A 19,560-nucleotide genomic window follows, 5' to 3' on the forward strand; every position below is an offset into this window, starting at 1 on the left:
AGTGCAGACAATTTTGATACTCAATTTATTATTCAAGTCATTTTTCAAGCATGGATGTCAAACATTTCTCAAATATGAGAATGTTGCTTTTCTTAGCTCTACATCGTTGTTCACCAAATGAGTCTTTGGATTTTGGATTGTTGCCTGGATGAAATAAGCAATTTAAAGAAGTCACTATGCACTCCCAGAACATTTTTGCAGACTACATGATTAATTGAAAAAAAAAAATCTGATTAATTGACACTAAAAATAAGAATAAATTGCATACCTAATTATAAAATCTGGAGTCTAAATGTTATAACTTTTTTTATTTTAGACATAGAACCTTTTATACACTCAAGGCGAGGACGCATAACATAAATTTGAACACTGTTGTATTTGTTTACTGGTTATCTCCTCTTTCACTTCTGTTCATTGTCCACATTTTGGGTGGCCGTGTACTTTTAGAGAGCTTTTCTTCTTGCTGCTCCTTTGTGTGTATGTGTGAGAAAGATAGAGAGATTATGTTTGTGTGTTGGGGGGTGTTGAGCTGGGTTATTTCCAGCCTGGAGCTGCAGACCTGGCACACACTCTCTACACTACAGTAACCCACCACTTGCTCAGACTGAGCTCTGAGGAAGTACATTGCACGGCTGGCCATCTTGAAAACAGCTGCTTAAATGAGAAGTTAAAAGGCTTCTGTTTGCAGGGGGGAACTTCATGGGCTGGGGTTTAATTGGGAATATTTTGGATGGCTTTGTAATTGGGTCTATTGTAATTTCTAATTGTTTCCAAACCGTCTCTTAAAGGTCACCAATGCTTCTCCTAAAACAGTGTAAAATGAGTCATTATCTGTTTTTTCCCCCATGAATCACAAAGGTGAAATTCCATTCTCTGCAGCTTTGTAGTCCAGTCTGTTCACACCTCTATAAAATGACCTCAACTGAAATGTCACTTAGTCTACTTGGTTTTCAGTGATGCATGCTGATCATCACAGCCAAGTTGAGTAAGATGGCATTCTCATATACAGCAACATGCCGAGGAAATAGTTACAAGGGCAAAATTATACACATGACTTGCCTGCTGGAGACTGTGATGGTGGAAATGTTTCATATGGGGCTGTAATACTTTGCAACATTTCCTTTTTCATCGTAATCTTCTGGGTCTTGGTGTGGTCAAGTGCACTCTGCTTCAGAATTACATATCGTTAGAGGTGTGAATCAGCAGAGGCCCTGCGATACGATTTTATCCCGATACTTGAGTCACAATACAATATTATTGTGATTTTAAGCATTTTGCGATATGGTGAGTGTTGCAATACAATATATTTAATATAATTTTGTGGACACAAAATGCAGTTAGACAGTTAAATCGCAATCAAGAATTGTTTTGCCACAAAAGAGAAAATTCTCAGTTCTGAACTGGGAGGCAGTCATGTATGTAAAGGGGGGACTTTTGGGAACCCAGAGAGCCTATTTGTATTGCGATAGCAATACATCAGATTGCTTGACTGCTTTGAAAATCACTATAAAGCATCAAAAAATAGCTTAACTATGCTTTTGACTTTTAATATTTCAAGAACTTCTCGTTACAATACCCTGACTACTTGGTGCCTATAGTTCTTTAGATCTTCTAGTTGCATATGATGCCAGTATGTCCAGTAAATTCCTCAAAGTGGGCCCGCTACGGCCTCAGGAACAACGCGAAAACAGCAGGCCATCGGAACGATTAATATCGATACTTGGCTGCCATGAATCCATATAATATTGTCACGCAAAACATTGCGATATGATGCCGTATCGATTTTTTTTCCCCCCACTTCTACATATCGTTATATTTAGGGCTTCGACTCTTTATGTTCTGATTATTTTTTCTGTTAATCAATTAGTTTGTATGAAATGTCAAGAAAAGTATATTGGGTATTGGGTATTATTTTCTAAGCTCAAGGTCACATCTTAGCCAACACACTTTGCTATAAGTACAGCTAACTTATTTATCGGCATTATACTTATCTGAGACATTCAACTGGCTTCATGTATGTGCTTTGCTGATCAGGATTGGATGACCTTGATTTCTATAGTTCATTGTCTGCTTTTATCTACCAGCATCAAACTAGGAAGGAATTGGTAAATTAGTAAGGCTCGGCTCTTGCTTGATTTGTTTGGCCACCTGGGCCATGTACTGACCAAGCAGTGTGACTACACTTCTTGCACAGAAGAACATAAACATAAAATGGAAATCAGTTTGATATTTTTATTAGAATAATGGTTGATAAAATATTAACATAGTTGCAAATAAATTTTCTCTCACAGAGCACTGCCAATGTTGCAAGCACCCTTCCGCCAAATTTAATGAAAATCTGCACAGTAGTTTTCCATAATCCACATTTCCTGGCTTGTAAATGCCTTTCAAAGTCTGTACACCCAGTTTGTAATACAGACTTTCTGTTTAAAATAATAATGTATTAAAGACAAGAGACCAATATAACCCAGATAACATTATGATATTTATATTATTATTATTTATATAATCACATTTCGTTAAATTTTCTCTGACTTAAAAAAAACAACCCTTTTAACATTACAGAAGACATTATACTGTGACTTTCACGGGCTGGGTATAGTAACCTGACTTAAGTCTGTAAGATTAGGGGAGTTTCTGTTTAACTATTTTAGGGAAAGGAGTGTGTTATTTTTTTACTTCATAGCCCACTTTTTTTGTCTTTAAACACTTCTTTTCAATCCCAATCTTCTCAACCTCAAACTATCTCTGATGCCTCTGGCACATGTGTTATTATGAAGCCAAATTGTCTTCATTCTGTAATTAATCCTGGTGGCCGTTGATATTTTGGTTTGACACATTAAAATAGTTGATGTTGATTGCCAACACTGTTCTAAGGAATGCTAATAATGACATGAATCAAAATGGCGATGTTACCCCAGGGCTACAGTGAAAAGGGTGTCTGATGTGTGTTATTGGCTGGCAAATTATACCAAGTTGGAATATTATAATACTATTTCAGGTAGGAGCAAAGGAAATATCAAAATCTGTCAGAAAGGCACCTAAGCCTGCCAAGGTAAATCTCTGTGGTCTGTAGTCTTGCTTAAGAGCGCGCTGGGCACAGTGTTTAAAGTTGCCGGTATTTCATAGGCTTTAGTGGGCTTCATAGTTAAATACATACTACGGTGCTCATGGAGGAAATGGAAACCGTGTGTTGTTTTGAATGAAAAGGTCTTTTTGTTACTGCAGTGAGAAACTAAAATGACTGCTACTGAAGCAAAGCATTGGCAGTTGTATACTGTTGCACATCAGGAGATCATAAGAACTCTTTTTTAATATTGATGAGCAGTAGTGACCGAGGCAACGTGTTTATGGAAAAGGTAGAGAGAGCCAGGACTGCAATATTTATTCATTTTGTTCTGTTGTTAATGATCAATTACATTTAGTCTAGGTTTTCTGCTCCTCTGTAATTGTCTGCAATTCATATCAACAGTATATAAATCAATAAAATTCTGCATTTACTCAAATAGAACCTAGATTCCAAAAAATTTGGGACCTTGTTTAAAAACATAACAAGCAGACTGCAATCATTCGCATCATCATGATAAAGTGGGAAACTTTTGTTTTTTGTAAATATTCATTCTGTACTTTTTTGGAAACAGGGTTGTATTTCTACTTTTGTTACTTAAACATGACTATTATTCCACTGAGCTGCCGCAATCATGACCTCTATATTTGACATTGACCTGACATGTAATAATTAAATGTTATTTAGCCTTTATTTGCCAGTCTTATCATAAACAATACTTTTTTCCAATGCATTGTTTTTCTTTCTTTTTCTTTAAGGTCCATACAAAGTTCCACTGTCGGCAAGCACACATTCCCGGATCAGACACCTCCTGCCTCTCTTTTTCATACGACGGCATGACTCTAGCTTCACGCGGAGGTAAAAAAGATGCCACACCCACACACATTTATTTTAATCTTAACGGGACCCTAATTTAGCAAATGAACATCATGCTGTCTTGCAGAAGCCTTGAAACTAGCAATTAAGACTAGGAATGGGAATAATTAATCGATCAATTAATGGTGGTTAGGAATTTGGTCCATCACGTGGAATTTTTAATTGATCTGTCTATTTTTTAATTTTCTATGACTGCGTATCAGTACTCACTGAAGTGAAACACGGCCAAGCGTTCAATTCTGTGGACTTACATGAATAAGCCAATGAGCTGAGAATTAAGTTGGATAAAGCTACAGTTTGCAAACTGGAAGTTGTAATAACGATTATAAAACACAGAGAAATAGTACTATTTGAGCAAAACTAGCTTACTGTATCAAACCTTGCTAGCATGAATTACTCAGTTTAATTTCATCCAAAACTTATTTAAACACAAAACACATTTAAATATACAAGATGACTGTGAAAACTAACCTCATCCCTCTTCGGGGGCTAAAACATAAAACATTGAACTCCTTGACGTTATCTTTACAGTATCATCTCGGTTGAGTTAGTTTTACAATTGAGAGGATCATGTCTCTTTTCCTCCTTAAAAATAAAAGCATCCATTATCAAAACAGGGTTTTGCATAGTACTTTTTATGTATCTTTTATTTTGCCCATGTATGCATGCAGCGATTAATCGATTAATTGATCATTAACGTTATAGATAATTGAGTTGGCAGGTTTCTTCCAAACGCCCATCCCTAATTGAGACCATAAACTTATAAGGAAATGTTTACCCAGGTATTAAATCAAGTGAGAAGTAGGGTATTTTACTCATAGACTCCAATGCTTGATACTTCATCCAAAGAGATTTTTTTAAGCAGAGAAGTAGCTTCTCTCATTCTGTGCAAAATAACAGGAGCCACCATCAACAAAAGACTGAAGACTCACAAGAGCTATATACACAGAAACACTTGAGTTCCTGCTTGGTATGTTATTTAGTCAGGAGGTTTCTAACACAAAGACAAAAGGGAATAACTCTGCGCAAGAGTCCTTCACTCAACATATTTTTGTAATGTAAATGAAAGATAACTCTCGGCCTTGTTGTATAGTCAAGAAAAGGCAGAGTAAATAAATCCAAAGACAGATCCACTGTGGTGACTCTCTGTTGAGTAAATATCACAATTTACAGTTTACTTGTTGACTCTGTCTACTTTCTAGGTGATGACACTCTGAAGACTTGGGATATACGCAACTTCAGAAAGCCTGTGAATGTAGCTACTGGGCTGACCAACTACTTCACAATGTAAGAAATTTCATCATAAGGAAAACCTGCTTGTTTATTGTGAATTATCTGTGGAAAAACTGATTATATTACATGTGTGTAATTTTCTCCATTAGGACTGACTGCTGTTTTAGCCCTGACGACAAGCTTCTTGTAACCGGGACCTCTGTGAAGAAAGATGAGGGAAATGGGAAGCTGGTTTTCTTTGACCGAGCTTCCTTTCAGAGAGTCTATGAAATAGAAGTCACCAATGCAGTAAGTTCTGTCTCAATCTCCACAACCGCAACTACACTCATTGCAAGATGTTTTTCAACTGGTTGATATGATATGTTTGTTACAAACCTAAATTACCCCAAATAATGTGCAGCGGAAAAGAAACATAATGAAACCAATGTGCATGTCATTCCTCCTCCATGTAAGTAGTCTGGGCTCAAACAAAACTGCAGCCTTAAAATATTTTTATTTGGTTTTAGCTCCCTGAAAACTCAACAGCTGTCTATGGCCTCATTGTGACAGCTGGAGAGATTTGACTGGCTTGATATGGAGATCCATTTAACTTCCTATTCAACTTTTCAACACAGGATTATTTAAAACAGTTAGTACTTTAATCCATTATTTTCATTTTCATTTTTATTTAAGTATGGAGTAAAAATCCTATGAACTCAAGTTGCAACATAAGCAATTGCTTATGTAAATCAAATATCAAATGGCCCAATCATGTAGCAGTAACCACATACTTTCCCTTTAAATCACTGCGGGCCCTGTCTGACACCCGGCACACAGCTAAACTCAACTGTCATTGCTAGTTTCAGACCCAGCGCCCCTGTTGTTTAAGTAGCAAATATACATGCGCCCACCTACCCGTGTGAGTCTTAAAATGAGGTGTGGTCTGGTGCAATGTTTGCAAATTGTTATCTTGAGACAGCAGAAAGCGATTTAGCCATTGTCAAACAAAAACCTGAACTAAAGTTAATGGTGCCGTATTTTCCTGCTATTTAAACAGGCACATTATTCAGATAATAAACATGCCTACATAGGCACTTGTTCCACACAGAGACACGCAGCAGTGATCCATCTCCTCAGACATGTAGATTATTAGTGCATTTTTTCGTATGTTTCTCGCAATTAAATGCAGTTGTTGATGGGAGAGAGGATTGGGGGACGCTTGAGGCAGAGAGTCGGCTCTCTTTTCTAATTTGCTGAGTCTGCCATTTACAGTAGTGTTCAATATAATAGCAGTCCAATGTGACCAACCAGATTAATCCAGGTTTTTACCAGTAGGTGCAGCAGATTCTCAGAAAACCAACAAGACCCAGCACTCACTCTTAAGGCTGTGCAATTGGGCAATTAGTTGAAAGGGGTGTGTTCAAAAATATAGCAGTGTCTGCCGTTGCCTTTACAAACTCAAAACTATTTTGTACAAACTTTTTTGTTTCTAGGATTTTGCAATCCTTTGATCACTAAACTAATATTTAGTTCTATGACCAAAGTTAGGCCCCACACCATAGTAGGAGAAACATGCCCATATCATGATGCATGCCACCATGCTTCACTGTGTACTGTGGCTTGAATTCAGAGTTTGGGGCTCGTCTCATAAACTGTCTGCGGCCCTTGGACCCAAAAAGAACAATTTTACTCTCATCAGTCCACAAAATGTTCCTCCATTTCTCTTTAGGCCAGTTGATGTGTTCTTTGGCAAATTGTAACCTCTTCTGCACATGCCTTTTTTTTAACAGAGGGACTTTGCGGGGGACTCTTGTAAATAGATTAGCTTCACACAGACGTCTTCTAACTGACACAGCACTTACAGGTAACTCCAGACTGTCTTTGATCATCCTGGAGCTGATCACTGGCTGAGACTTTGCCATTCTGCTTATTCTTCCATCCATATTGATGGTTGTCTTCCGTTTTCTGCCACGTGTCTCTGGTTTTGCTCTCCATTTTAAAGCATTGGAGATCATTTTAGCTGAACAGCCTATAATTGTTTGCACCTCTTTATAAGTTTTCCCCTCCCCAATCAACTTTTTAATCAAAGTACGCTGTTCTTCTGAACAATGTCTTGAACGACCCATTTTCCTCAGGCTTTCAAAGAGAAATGCATGTTCAACAAGTGCTGGCTTCATCCTTAAATAGAGGCCACCTGATTCACACCTGTTTTTTCACAAAATTGATGACCTCACTGATTGAATGCCACACTGCTATATTTTTGAACACACCCCTTTCAACTAATTGCCCAATTGCACAGCCTTAAGAGCGTGCAGATCACGAATGCTGGGTCTTGTTGGTTTTCTGAAAATCTACTGCACCTACTGGTACCTTGTTTGCCATGTAGCAATAAAAAATATACTAAAAACCTGGATTAATCTGGTTAGTCATATTGGACTGCTATTATATTGAACACTACTGTAAGTATTTAAAGGAATGGGAGATTACACTCTTCTTAGTTTCATTCATGTAACAGCTAAAACAAATCTATTGATAATTAAAAAAATAAATTCAACCTCTCTGCCTCTTATGTTTTACTTTGTGCCCAGATTACGCGCTGTTTAACTTGCAAAAGTGGAATTGGACAGGCCCTAAATCTAATTGCACCATGCTCTATAGACCATGCACTATAGATCGTTTGAATAGGAAAGTGTGTGCCTCAAGAGTGTGTGAGAAGCATAGCAGGATGCATATTTTCTCCATCTTCACACTGGATGAAAGATTGACGGTAACGTTATTTGGCAGAAAATACTGAGAAAGATGAGAATGAGTTATGGACGGGAGTGTAGGCAAAGGAGGAGGAAAGATTAAAAATGGTTAGAGGCAAGCTAGGAGAAAGTGGAGTAATGTGACCTTTCCTTACTGCGAGTCATTCCCACAAACCTTTGGCAGGGCAACTGTTGATGCTTTTATACGCATTTATATGCCTTTGAGTTACATTTGAAATTAAATTATCTACGGACACAATCGGCATGTTCCATTCACATGCACTACACTGTCAAACACATTAGCATACTATGTACTTTATACTAATCCTGCTTTCTCAGAAATCCATTTGGTGAAGGCAACCAGCCATAGGTGCTGAAATGAAGGGCAGAGGTGCCGTCTTCAGAAGAAATCCTTTTTTTTTGGTTGCTTCCTGCTCCTCCTCCTCCTGTCCTTCCTTTTCAACAGATTTAGCACTATGTGTATCTGTAGTCATAACAGTGAGGTCTGACAGAGGCTAATGGCTTCCAACTTGGTCTCCCTGACTAAGGCATTACACTTTCACATGGGCCACTGAGTGAACGTGTTTCGAGAGAGGGGGAAAGAGACAAAAGCTGGGTTTGTGCATATGTGCATCCCCCTGTCCTGACAGCCAGCTGCTGTTAGCTTGCAAACTTTGGCACTAAGTGCACGGCCTGCTGCACAGTTGCACTAACTGAAGGGAGGGGAGGGCAGTCTGTGTTTTTGTTGACCCATTTATTTGAGATTTTAATCTAAATTAATACATTTTTATCTGTCCTTTCCTTATCTAAATCTCACTTTCAGTGTTATTTAATCTGTCAATTTGTATTATAGGATCACTGTTGAATTTAAAGTTGAGTTTCAGCTCTTCTGAAGTCAGAATGAAGATTGATGCTGCGTTAAAATAGAATTGACCGAGTTTTGTGTTTACTTTGATGACTAAAAACGCTAAGAATAGCATCCTTAATGTCAACATACTCACTGTCAGAACCTTGGTGTCCCTTCATTCAGGAGGAACAACATCAAACATCTTTGTCTCACAGTAATGTTAAGCTGCTGTCTGTGCAAGTGTTTCTCAAAACCACATTTTCTAGATGCCCTTTTGCATGGATGATGTTGCAACTGTACTTGTCCTCTTCTTTCTAGAAAGCTAGAGCTCCTGCAATGTTAGAAGATAACAGTCCACAGTCAATTTAACTGTTAAATAACACATTGCAATTAAAATTAAAAAATTAAAATTAAAACACTTGACTTTTGAGCGTTAAATAATACCACCTACTGTCTTTGAGTGACCCCATTAATACTAATCTGCAACATAATCCTTGTATGTATGGATGTCTGTCACTTAGACCAAGCAGTGGTCAGCACGACATGTTGTATTTAAGGTCTTCCTGCAGAGTCTACATGAACAGAATCAGCTCCACTTTATATCTTTATATCCACTCCACCGTAGTAACGATTCCACTATAGGCAGCATCAACGAAAGACCTGAGACGCTTTGGAATTTAACAGCCCCCCTCCTCCTTTGTATCTCTCCGTACGTTTGTCTTCTCTTTCACTTTACTAAAGAGGGTAAACATTTGGAAGTGATTTTTCCATTTGCCTTTCACTCGTTCCACCATTGTGAGAAACCCTAAAGGCTTCGGCTCACTTTCGCTGGAAGGACGGCAAAACCTCTTCCTGTCTGCTCACCCTTTGTGCTGCATAGAAATCCAGCAGATTTCCCACAAAATCATACGCGGTGCCACAAAAACAATGCAGTCTAGAGACTGGTACGGTCTGCCAATCGCCTTGGCAATACTTTTATTTGTAATTGTAACCTCTCAAAATATATATGGCTATGATTAAAGTTCTTTAATTATGCTTTGTTCCATCAAAAGGATCTGCAGCTGATGAAGTCTGTGAAAATATCCTTTGAAACCATTCATGCTGCCATTTAATGTCATTTAATTGCTCTTGTGTACATAAAAGCTTCACTTTGTGCGTCAACATGTTGAGTTGGGTGGCCACATGGATGCCCAGGGGCTCGGAATAAATGCATGTTGTGTTGGAGAATCGTGCTATTTATGCATTTCTGAAACCCCTTAAAAAATCAAAAGGTAATTATTATTGAATATGACTGAGATCAATTATTGTAGTATTGCAAAATTGCAGAGACATTTTTTGTACATGTCACATAGGGGTTAAGAGAAGCATGTACAGAAAAAAGTTTTAGGGGGGGTGGTTAGGGTTAGCTGCCAGATTGTCCAGCCAACACCATTTTAATGTCCAGTATTTTTTTTCTTTTTGTATTTTACTGTATGTTCATATATAATATAGTTTCCATAAATTTCTCCCTCTGGTTTCAGCCCCTCCTCCCAATCAACTGACCTTTACTCTATGGATCTAATCCAACTAGATCGCCCATTCCAAGTTGTATCGGTAGCTTTGACCCATTTCTTTAAAAATAGTTTGGATGCAGTGAAATTTAGTTTAGCAGCAGATCAGTTTTTTTCTGGTTGACATGCACTCAGTGAACCTGATGAATGTGCTATTTACTATGTTTACATCAGCCGTCTGCCTCTCGGATGGCCCAAGAATTTAAGTGCAGTCTTTATAAAGTGGCGTACCAGGCAGGCGAGTGAAAGGAAGGGCCACCAATCATTTCTAACTAAACAGTCTACATAACCCCAGACCTGGATTCTGGGGTACGCTTGGCAGCAGAGGCTGTTTTGAGCCCATTTGTTAAATACTTTAGACACTCTTAAGCTTATCTTAGTCCATCAAAAAGGGCAGAGACCAGGTGAGACCATTCTGACTATCAAAGCTCTGAGCCTTTGGCTGGATTTCAAATGAAACTTGCAGCCATTGTACACTTCCTGTGAATGTGTGCATGCATCTCTGTGTGATATGTGTATTCACATTTCAGCTGTCATCATTTTGCTGCCAATCCAGCAAGGACCTTTGTTACGTCTCTGACCCTCATTTCCTGTAATCGCTCCACTGTTGCTATGTAATAAACACAGAAAAGGTGGCCCCAAAAATAATAAAACATTTAGAATTTAGACAACTGCTCCTTTTTAATCCACCAGGTTGTTATCGGTGCCTATAGTGACATTACTTGATTGATTAGGTATCAGCCAAATCAACATTATGTGCCATTTCACTGTCTTAAGGCTGGATTTTCTGAACATATTCCTGTGGTCAAGCGGTTTACTCTAGGGCCAATTGACCCCACCAATAAATACATTTTAAAAATGTTTTTAAAATTGCAGTGATAACAGTAGCTCAACCTGCAATCTTTCATCTAGTGCAATATTGCTGTTATGCAGGTATTATCACAGCCCTAAGGCACAGTAATGGATAACTTGGTAAAAATGCAACTTAATAAACCTTGCAGAAAAATCGAACTTTGCACAAACTTAAAATCAATGTTGGTGCATGATTGTCTCCACTGAATATCTGTGTAGCAATTGATGTTTAGAGAGGAAATGGTGGCATCAGAGCATTCCTATTATGATATGATTATACTACTCAGTCTGACTTACGAATGTGTAAATGATCAGAATATTAGGTAAATGTATGAAAAAAAAGTCTGTAAAATTCCTCGGAAAAAAGGCCAGATTTCTGCATTTTAGGAGTGCAGCTAAAGAATTATTGATCAGCAATACTACGTGATTACGACTTTTCTCTGCATGGAATGGGATTGTGTAGAGGGAGAACTACTTTGGGGTCACCTTCACTACCTACCATCACATGCTTGATGGCTCTTTAACAGTGAGCTGCTCCCTGTGCCATGCTCTTCAGGGAGGCCTTTGATACGAATGGCCGATCTTTCCAGCCCCAGTAAGAGCAGCCAAGCTTGAAAGGTAAAAAGGAAGCCTTAAAACTCTGTTCTTTCTTGTGCATCTTACCCAAGTAAATCTTGAATGATGTAAACGCTGGTTGTTCCAGGAAGGCAGTTCATACTAATTACAGACTTCTCGGACATGTGCCCACTCAGTGTGTAGCTGAGGTGCTAAGTCTAGAGTTCTCCTTTCCCCTACTGCATTCAGAAGTCTGTCAGAAGCATTGCACATTTGGATCCATTCTCCATCGACTAAACAAGGAACACAGCTGTGACTGTTGTGTCCCATTAGTGCTGCATAACTTTATACCATAATCAACGCAGATATTGGGCGAGTTGCTGTTGTCTTATTTATTTATCCCTAATCAGCCTTTGGTATTTTAATCTGACAGGACATAGAAGGCTGCTACTGAAGAACTGACTGATTAAAGTTTCCTCCTTCATGATGTGATGTAATTTTGTGGATGTGAAGCGTAAACAGGGTTTCCTGGAGTATAAACATGCTGCTCTGAATATCTGGAAAGCAGTTTTACTGTTGGGCTGGACTGAGCTGTGCTTGGCTCTGGGCTTCTCAGTGAATCCAGCTGCGGTGGGCCCCACTGAACTGCTCTGTTGTAGGCTGCTCTGCTCTCTCTGTTTGACTTGTTTCACTGCTGACAGAATGATTTGTTTGGGTCTGAAGAGGTTGTTTTCTGAACTTGGCTGGGCTGCAGTTACCTGAAGGTGTTGTTTTTGTTTCACTGCCGTTTTTGGGTCATGCTATGTTGTGTAGCCATACTGTGTATAGGGTAAATTATTCCAGCTTTGACAGAACCTGCGGAGTGTAACAAGATTCTTAACTGTTGTCTCTGCCTCCGTTCGCATGTAGGGACTGTCCGTGTTTCTGTAGCAAACAATTTATAACCCATTACCCATTTACAATGAAGCATATCCACAGTGGGTAAACAAAAACATGTATTGACATGCATTATGAACTATTTAAAAGTGTTGAACGTTCAATGGGAACAACATCGCCCTCAGAGCAAATACACCAGATTTTCCCACTTTAGAATTAGTTGTTAAATTAGTTGTTAAATTAACTATTCCGGCTGTTACCGGCAAATATTCATAGCTTCAACAGTGTTCGGGAAAACACTACAGTTGCCAGTCGTGGATGGATTCCTAAAGCTTATTAAGCCATTTACTGGAATTATCAAACTCCGCCAAGGAGTTGTTTCCATTTTTTGATCTATTTGTCTGCAGGATTATGGGAAAAAACTAGCAGCTCAGTTTTCACAAAATTCGGTTGAAGGGTGTAGCTTGGGTCAAGGAAGAACCCATTATACTTTGGAGCAGATTCGAATCACGGTGTGCACTCTCTGAGTGCCCTTCTAGTTTATACATGTTTTCATCTTTATACAAATGTATTAATGGAATATGTGAGGCTCATGTTAAGCACATCCTGTTTAAAGCATTTTCCAGATCTTTCTATCAATTACAGCCGGCTCATGATCTGGTTGAGCAGATTAACCCCTCATCTGTCCCATGAGCTACACACCACTCGGCAGTTGGCCTGATAGTGTAGATACTGTATGCATGGGTGATGTTTGTGTCAAATTTAAGCTTGTGGATGATTTTAACTTGCGACGGGCACAAAGTTATGTTGCATACCTGCGTTAAAATGTTGGAACATTGATAATGTCCAGTAAATGTATTTATATAGTGACATAATTACTTTTTTATAGAATAATGGACAGATCTTATGTTTTATATGATCACTTTATGTTGTTGTTTATAGTTTTCATGTAATATTGAAGTGAAACAAACTCCATGCCTATGTTTTCTCTATGTATAGTCTGCATTAGTACTAGTCTTAGTACGTGTCTGCCCTATTATGTGCGTGTGTGTGTGTGTATGATTGTGTGTGTGTGATTGAGACTCCTTCCCATGGTATCCTGGTGGGAAGCTGAACAGCTGGGCGCTAAGCAGCTTTCACCGTCACAGAATCTGGACATCCCAGCCGTAGTCCTACCCACCCCCCATCCTACGCCCCTGTCCTAGACCCCCGCCCCCGAGATTGCCTACTCTGTTCCACATAAAGACAATCGTTCTCTCTTCCTTTAAAAAATTCTGCACAACTACCAGACATGCATGCATTACCCTCTTAAACACAAATCGTCACCAATGGTTCTGATGCTCTAATAATGTGTATAAAGAAAAGTGGCACGACTGCAGGGAGTCTGGGTCTCTACTGTAGCTCACATATCACAGACTGAACAGAGGCTCTTCATCACTGGCCAACAACTGTGTGTGTATTTCTCCCTCTGCCCCTCTTTTGCTCTCCGTCTCTATCTCCCGCTCACACACACACACACACACACACCTCTGGATAAATGTGGTCACATTTGCCTATTGGCACTGGGCCATCTGTCACACACAGACTGAGGGATCCAGCCCTCATCCCAACAACCAAATATAGTCAACTAGAGCAGCAGAGCACGCTGGGACTGATCCCCGCTGTACCGCGACCAACCTGGGTCACACACTCACAATACTCAAGACAATAAAAGATGATTGTTAACTTTTGTTAGCAAAGAAGCAGAAACAGGCGTGCAAATCTGAAGCATGACCGAAACAGTAGTTCACAACCTGCTGTGGGGCTGCTGTGTTAAAGCATGACCTCCTTTCCTCACATGCACCTCCCATCAGTTACTGTACAAAATACAACTATCTTGTTTTGTCTTTTTGTGTGTTACAGAGTGTCGTCAGATGCCTGTGGCACCCGAAACTTAACCAGATAATGGTGGGAACTGGGAATGGACTGGCCAAGGTCTACTATGACCCTGTTAAAAGCCACAGGTACGTTCAGTTTAAACCTTGAGAAATAAAGCTGGTTTTATTTTACCTGTTTATTATTAATTCCTCTGAATGTATCCTAACAGCAGTCTGTGTAGCCACTGCCTGAAATAACTGCGTGCTATGCCATAGGAGCCTATTGTTGACAAAAAAAACTATTAAAAACATGTGTAAGAGCCGTACTGTTGCAATGGACAACATATGTTTTCTTTGCAATCAACACATCGTAAGGACAGTGTAAACATAAGCATGCAGTTGCAGAGTTAAGTCATCTTTCTCTGTTGGTCTAACCAAATAACAGCTAATTAATTTATTATTGTTTAATATTAGGCTGTGGCTGCAAGGAATTATTAATACAATACATTTATTGTTGGCTTCAAGTCTCTTCAGCACCCTGTTTCCCCAGCTGTGTGCAAGTTCAAACTGAGCTAATTGATGGTTTTTCAATATTGAATACTTACTACAATGCCACATGGCTCATGCCAACCAGAAAGCTAATGTGCATTGCAACCATGACAATGAAACTGTCTTTGATCGTTGATTGGCCGCTTGCCTTAGTTATGACTAAATTTCCAAACTAATTTGGTAATGCCCCAAGTAGTTGCGGTGCAACCAAATTAATTTGCTGATTTATTTACAAATGTTGTTAATAAGCCTCTAGTGCCAACTTTACACCCAAACTTATGAGAGAATGCACACATAGCTGGAGCAACCCCAGTGCAGGTGGGAAAAAACAATCCAGGCATTATTTATGATCTCTTGTTTTCTATATGATTCACTCAAATAGCTTAATTTGTAAACAACTGGCTCTTTTCCAGAGGGGCTAAGCTGTGTGTAGTGAAGAGCCAGCGGAAAGAGAAACAAGCAGAGACGCTAACACAGGATTACATCATCACACGTAAGTTCACGTCTGCTCAAACACTCTAACAGTCTGTTATATGCATATCTTCTAAGAATAATGGAATTTGCCACTTAATAAACGTCAAACTTAATTCCCCGCTCTCTTGCCTTGCCGTGCATCGCCTTTTCATCAGTAAACAATTACTGAAGCAATTAAAGTGAAGTGCTTTTCTCAAAACCCTCCAGCAGTTCAGTCCACCTTGAGCCTCCAACCCATCTGCTCGTTACATGATAAGACGTTGCGTTTTATCAACGAGAGAAAACAACGGAGGCCATCTTCCACGTGCATGATGTTCCAGCTTCCTTCTCTTTCGATACAAACAACAAAAAATACCAAACCTCATTTAAATGCTGCCTCGCTCTTGCTACTCTCACACAAGCAGAAACATTTGCTTTGCGGGGAATGAGAGCGTTCAGGGCTTTCACAGGCCCATTAACTGATGGAGCAGGGTCCGGATGAGTGGATCGACAGCCACAGGGCACTGTGCCACGCGGCGGCCATGTGGTCTGTAGTCACGCCCGATCACGCCAGGGACATCCACCTCTCCCACCTCTGCTGGCGTGATCTCCTGCTGCTCCACACCGCACACACAAACACACTCACAAACTACCCCCCTACCTGTCATCCTGTCATATCAGCAACACACGAGGCTGTCATCTCTTCTGTGCGTGCCTCATGCTCCTCTGCCCCCAGACTGAGGCCACGAACCTGCAAGAATGGAACAGCTGCCGACACGTCGCCCCCGATTGGCTGCTAAGGACCCAATTCAGACGCCATTTATTGTTTGGGCTACCGCAGCCTCTTCAGATGCATCATGTGATTTCATTGCCATGCCAACAGGGTGTGAAATAGGCAGGCATTTGACTGCCACGAGTGGCGAGTGACGCACTTGATGCCCTGGCACTGGAAAATTAGAGGGGACAGGAAGCAAGTGATGGCCCATTGAGAAAAGCGAGGGAATCTGTTAACAGTAACCTTTTTGCTTAATGTAGCGTGGAGGAGAAGAATTAACACTGAACAGCGACAGGGCTCCTGAATGGAAAATCACTTTATCTAACCCTTTACTAAAGTGTCTCTTTGTAACCCCTGAGGATGAGAGCAGAGCACACACTCACTTTCCACAAATGCTCACTCACACACATACGCGCACACCTTTGAGGGCACTCATTCACACTTACTCATGCACACGTTCACTCACACACTCGTAGATTTAAGTGCTGGGGGCCTTTTTTATTGTGATAGTGTTCACAAAAGTGTGAAGAGTGGCAGAGTGATTGAATCTAAACATGGGGGACATAATGAATATGTTGGTGTGCACTATGGCAGAAAGAGTACACAAGTAAAAAAAGAGATGCAGCTGAGGTCAACAGGTGTGTGTTAAATCGCAAATGCTGCATGTCTTCTTCAAGGTGTAGTAGCGGGTGAGATTGTGTTTCTGCACATTCTGTCTGAAAACGCTGCCAAAACCTCAGCCTTGCATTCTGTCTTTATTTAGCGACGGACATACATGAGCTACAAACACTCGACATATTGCCAGCTGCCCTGCCTGCTTATTTGTGCGGCTGTGTTATGTGATCTTGCAGTTACCTAAGCAACTTGATTATCCTTGTTTACCCTGTGTGTCTCCTCCAGCTCATGCCTTACCCATGTTCAGAGAGGCCCGGCAGCGGAGTACACGAAAACAGCTGGAGAAGGACCGACTTGACCCAAAGAAATCCCACAAACCTGAGCCTCCTGTATCCGGACCAGGTGAAGTGCTTTTTTTTTGTTGCTTTTATTAGTGTAAACTTCACAGAATAAACAAAAAAGTAACAATAAAATAGACAAAGGAGTAACAAGAAAGGCATGCAATAGCGTGTCCCTGGGAGACAAGACAAAGCAAAAACAACTAATGAGCAAAAACAAAAGCACACAACAAACACTGTCATTTGAGTATGATTAAAGTAACGAGGTGCGGCTATATTTCCTACTGTTGCTTTTAAAGCATATTATTAGTCATGTTCTTAACTGGATGAATGCATGTTTCTTTTTGAGGCAGATGTTCAAATCCACAGTTGTTGATGTGTTCGGTATTATGCAACCCAGCTGAAGTTGAGCACTTTAACAGCACTGCTCCCACTTGGCCTCTCAAAGATTCATTGTAGTTTTGCCTCATATTTAACTGCTAGGACATAATGATGCATTGTGAACTTTCTGTGTAACCCGTGGTCAATCCATTTGTACGATTATTGTAATACACACTTTCACAAATGCATCACCTTTGCACGATCATAAATACATTTGGAGCTTAGTTCCAATAAGCCCAGGTGCCAGACAACATTTCCTTCTTAACTGTTTTTCAGCTGGCTCGTTGCTGCTTTCTGTGTTAGTTTTTTCCACTTTCAAACACTTATTCCTTAAGTATGTACTTACAGCAATATAATTATTTCACTGTGTAATACAGTGAAAATGCTGTTTTTTCTCCCCTTGTGATTGGAAATAAAAATATACAAAAAGTAGCAACATATTTAAAAGGGTCATGAATATTTTGCCCAATTTACAACAGGAAGTACCTTCAAAATGATGTCCGATTTACCCTGCACATTAGCTGGATTCACTCAATAACAAATATTATGGCCTGGCCTAAGAAAAATAAAATGTTTTATGGACATATATACTTTTTTTAATTTTTGTTGTTTCTTTATTTTACTTTACAATAATAACTGAAGTAAGAGAGAAAAACTACTTGCCCAGTAGAGTCTCTAAAAGAGAAAAAATAATCTCTGCTCTGTTAAATGACAGTGACTTAGGAATGGTTCTGTACAGAAGTATGAAAACATGTTGAGTCACAGGTTAAGAGAAAGACAGGGGAAAAAATTAAATAGTCTGCAAATGAAAATGTAGGTACCGTTTATAAATATAAGGTTAACTACTTAAAAGCAGGTCAGTGGTTTTTAGCTGACAGGCTGTCTTTATATTGTTTATCCTGTGTGTGAAATGACTTTGCATAAGTGGGAGATAATGTTTGGTGGTTGGCTGGATGCTTACAAGCAGTGGAAAGAGGTGCCTCTCAATCCCCCAAACAACCTCACTGCTCAGCTCCAGCAGGAAATCCCTGTGTGTTTAACTATGGGAATGAATGTGCACATGCATGTGCACACACACACACACAAGCGTAACAATGTCCTCCCTGGAAAGGAGCAGGTTTTTCCCCCCAAGTCTCCATTAAGTGCAGTCAAGAACAGCCAACAGCGCAGAAGTCCTGTAACTACAGCAAAGATCAGTGTAGCTTCACACACTACGACTGCAGCAAGAGTGCAAAAGAAATACAAGGGACATGCAATTTGTGCACACGTTAAATATTATTGGTAGCATTTGAACATTAACATAATTTTGTGGATTTAATTTGTGATTACACAGCTGATTTACATTTAATGAAATAGTTGAACATTTAAGGAACTATACTAATTTGCTTTCTGGCTCAGAGTTGGAAAAGATTGATTTTATTCTCGTTACCATTAAAACAAGAATCTGATAGAAAGAGCAAGCAAAGTTAAAACATATGTCAACCAACACCTCTAAAGATCACCCTTTAGTATGCTATATCTTGCTTTTTAATCTGTACACAAAAAGAAATGTAAAAACATATTTTGTAGTTTTACAAAGAGTTACGCTGCTATTCTATGTTCAGGAGTATACATTACTGGTTGCTTGAAAACCTCAGTGTGATGATTAGACTTTACAAAGTTGCGATGCCCTGATCTTTATTTATTAGTTTATTGGTCAGGAACAATGCACAAAACATTGTACCAGATTACAATAACAAGAATAATAGTCAGATTTTTAGCTGAAGCTAATATGCTTGTTAACAATATATTGTTAGGCTTTTTGTGCTTAAAAAGGTCAGAACTTGTCATCTTGCAGGTTTGGTTTGGTTTTAGCTGGTGTTTTCACCTGTTCTGTTACTTTAAGTGAGCACTCAAATCACCTCCAGGGTTAATTTATTAACAGATGTTCTAATTATGATTTATTAAACTAAGCACTATTGATGTGAATTGATTTACACAGAACTTTACTAAGATGCCCTTGTGACTTAGG

At 39.5% G+C, this 19,560-nt stretch overlaps 1 protein-coding gene across 1 annotated transcript in view; it reads left to right on the plus strand.

Moving 5' to 3' along the window:
- LOC131992809 (WD repeat-containing protein 70) overlaps positions 1-19,560 on the plus strand; it is a 46,554-nt gene that overhangs the window by 23,970 nt on the left and 3,024 nt on the right. The window contains exons 11-16 of the mRNA XM_059358501.1: positions 3,826-3,925; positions 5,146-5,230; positions 5,326-5,464; positions 14,485-14,585; positions 15,401-15,480; positions 17,116-17,232. Coding sequence (XP_059214484.1) covers positions 3,826-3,925; positions 5,146-5,230; positions 5,326-5,464; positions 14,485-14,585; positions 15,401-15,480; positions 17,116-17,232 — 622 coding nt within the window. The remainder of the gene's footprint in view (positions 1-3,825; positions 3,926-5,145; positions 5,231-5,325; positions 5,465-14,484; positions 14,586-15,400; positions 15,481-17,115; positions 17,233-19,560) is intronic.

Source organism: Centropristis striata, chromosome 19, assembly GCF_030273125.1.
Source record: "Centropristis striata isolate RG_2023a ecotype Rhode Island chromosome 19, C.striata_1.0, whole genome shotgun sequence".
Classification (NCBI taxonomy): domain Eukaryota; kingdom Metazoa; phylum Chordata; class Actinopteri; order Perciformes; family Serranidae; genus Centropristis; species Centropristis striata.